General features: G+C 40.4%; 1 protein-coding gene across 1 annotated transcript in view; it reads left to right on the forward strand.

The window, feature by feature from the left end:
- Positions 1-2,354, forward strand: part of usp7 (ubiquitin specific peptidase 7 (herpes virus-associated)) — a 29,259-nt gene that overhangs the window by 12,588 nt on the left and 14,317 nt on the right. Inside the window, exons 14-15 of the mRNA XM_087175342.1 lie at positions 1,086-1,421; positions 1,717-1,847. Of these exons, the coding sequence (XP_087031468.1) occupies positions 1,086-1,421; positions 1,717-1,847 (467 nt within the window). The remainder of the gene's footprint in view (positions 1-1,085; positions 1,422-1,716; positions 1,848-2,354) is intronic.

A 2,354-nucleotide genomic window follows, 5' to 3' on the forward strand; every position in this document is an offset into this window, starting at 1 on the left:
AAAATTCTGTGGGTCATGGTGGGATTGGGGGGATTTATACAAATTGAGGTTTGAGGCTTCTCAAAATTATAGCTAGTAATGCCCAAAGTATAGTACCAGTTTTTATCTTTACTTGGGATCAACTAAGTCACGGGTGCTTGACTTTTTTAGATGTGAGAGCTACTGCATCATGAGTGCAGTCATTTGATATAGTCGACACCTACAGTGGTCTACTATAGAGCTGACATTTAACTCAAAAAGCTACTGAAGGTAATCATTCAAGAAAAAAAAATGACATTAAACATACTTAAAAAATGTAGAAAATGAAATAAGTAACAGAATTATGTAGTTATTATGATGGTCTTCAAGGTAGAAATGTGAATATGCAGAAACAATCAATGTCAAAGAATAATGTCTAACTATACCTATAAATATTACAATTATTTGCATGTAATTTGCTCGTAGAACATTGTATTAAAAGGCTGAAGGCAGAGAAATGAGAGAGATGCTTGAGCAAAGATAGAAAATAAGTACCTGCCAGTTCTTTTGTGAACCATTATTAAAAAAATATACAGAAATGTTAAAAACCAGGTGATGTATTTGCTGAGCTTTTCACTCGGATTCACAGAACAAATGCTTCACAAAACCAATGTTGAATCAGCTACATAGTAGGAAAAAATGTGCTTGTCAGGAATTGAATATAACTGACAAGAGTCTGGCTGTTTGTTGATGACAATGCACATGGCACAATTTCAGCTGCAGAGCCCTGTCCCTGTATTGACTGTATTTTCACACACAAATCTGGAGGTGTAGCATGTTTAAAACCTACTTACACACCCAACACCCGCAGCCACTCCCTCTCACCTTCTAAACTCCTGACTCACACGCACAAATTAGTGCATTGTAGTGTTGTTTATAGACACGGTCAACTGGTTGAGCACCCTGTACTTATCATTCCTTTAAAGAGGAGGAAGATGGAAAGTTTATGGATATTATAACCTGAGTTCATTGGGGAAATTGATCTTAGTTATTTAGCATTATGAGTGTGCATGTTGGGGTTGATTATAAGCATGTCAAGATGACTTGACATAAATGGTTGTCTTAAGTGCACTCTGGTTTTCTCTTTTTCTCTCATCAACTTCCTCGGCGAGACCTCCCTTTTCGCCCCATTCTTTCCCCCATTGTCCCCTCTTTTCCTTACCCTCCCTTGGCTTTCTTGTCTCTCCCTTTGACCTTACCCATCCTCCTTTCACAACCACCTTCCCCCCCTTTTCTACCATTCTTTCTCTCTCTGCAGTGGTGTAAGTTTGACGATGACGTGGTGTCACGGTGCACTAAAGAGGAGGCCATAGAACACAACTATGGTGGACATGATGATGACCTCTCAGTGCGCCACTGCACCAATGCATACATGTTGGTCTACATCCGTGAGTCCAAGCTCAGTAAGTAACAACTTCCCTCTTTCTGCCTTTCTAAAATGAATGGTGTCAGAGAGACTCATAAAGATATAAAACCTTCCCCTCAACTGCCCCAGCTAATGTTTCCGTAAGTACAACACTACATATATACAAGGCATGTACAAGGGATGAAGGAAAATGTAATGTCTCCTTCCACTTTGTCATTTAGTGACTGAATTCTCCACAAACACTGCTTTAGTTTACCGTCGTAGTGGCTGTAGTAAACACAAATGTTACTGTATTGCACCCTGTCCAACCTATAATTCTTCCTGTATCATAGGCGAGGTGCTCCAACCGATGACTGACGTGGACATCCCCCAGCAGCTGGTGGAGCGTCTGCAAGAGGAGAAAAGGGTGGAGGCGCAGAAGAGGAAGGAGCGCCAAGAGGCTCACCTCTACATGCAGGTCCAGGTAGGGAATCAGGAGACGGTTTAATTTTAGAAATGTGCTGGTGTGAGCTCTGTACTGCAAATTAGTCAATGTGAGAATGTATATGAGAAACCTATCTACCATTTTTAGCTTCATTTAAGTTTAACGCATGGGAAAGTACAGTAGGAAAGTAAAGCTTCCCTGTTGTTATGGTGCTGTGATTTATAGCTAGGAAAGTTAAATAGCAGTGATTCAGGGTGTCAACACACAAAACCCAGCAGAGGGGGCCCTGGCTGGTGACATACTGTGATATGAATGAAGTGGTGCTCATTGCTTGAAGTATGCAAAGGTGCAAGACAGTGAATATTTTGAATTGTGATGGGACTTTATATGTTAGGTGTTGCCTTGGGTACAACCAAGATGCTGCATTAGCAGTTAATGCAAGATGAAGCTGTGCAAAGTATGCAGCTTTACTTATCTTTTTAATGTGAAAATACTCGCATCTACGCAGGTATGTTTTATAGTTGGATGAAAACTACCATTTATTTG

This window comes from Seriola lalandi, unplaced genomic scaffold (genome assembly GCF_002814215.2).
Source record: "Seriola lalandi dorsalis isolate HSWRI2012SDOR001 ecotype SW California unplaced genomic scaffold, Sedor1 jcf7180002054452, whole genome shotgun sequence".
NCBI classification, from domain to species: domain Eukaryota; kingdom Metazoa; phylum Chordata; class Actinopteri; order Carangiformes; family Carangidae; genus Seriola; species Seriola lalandi.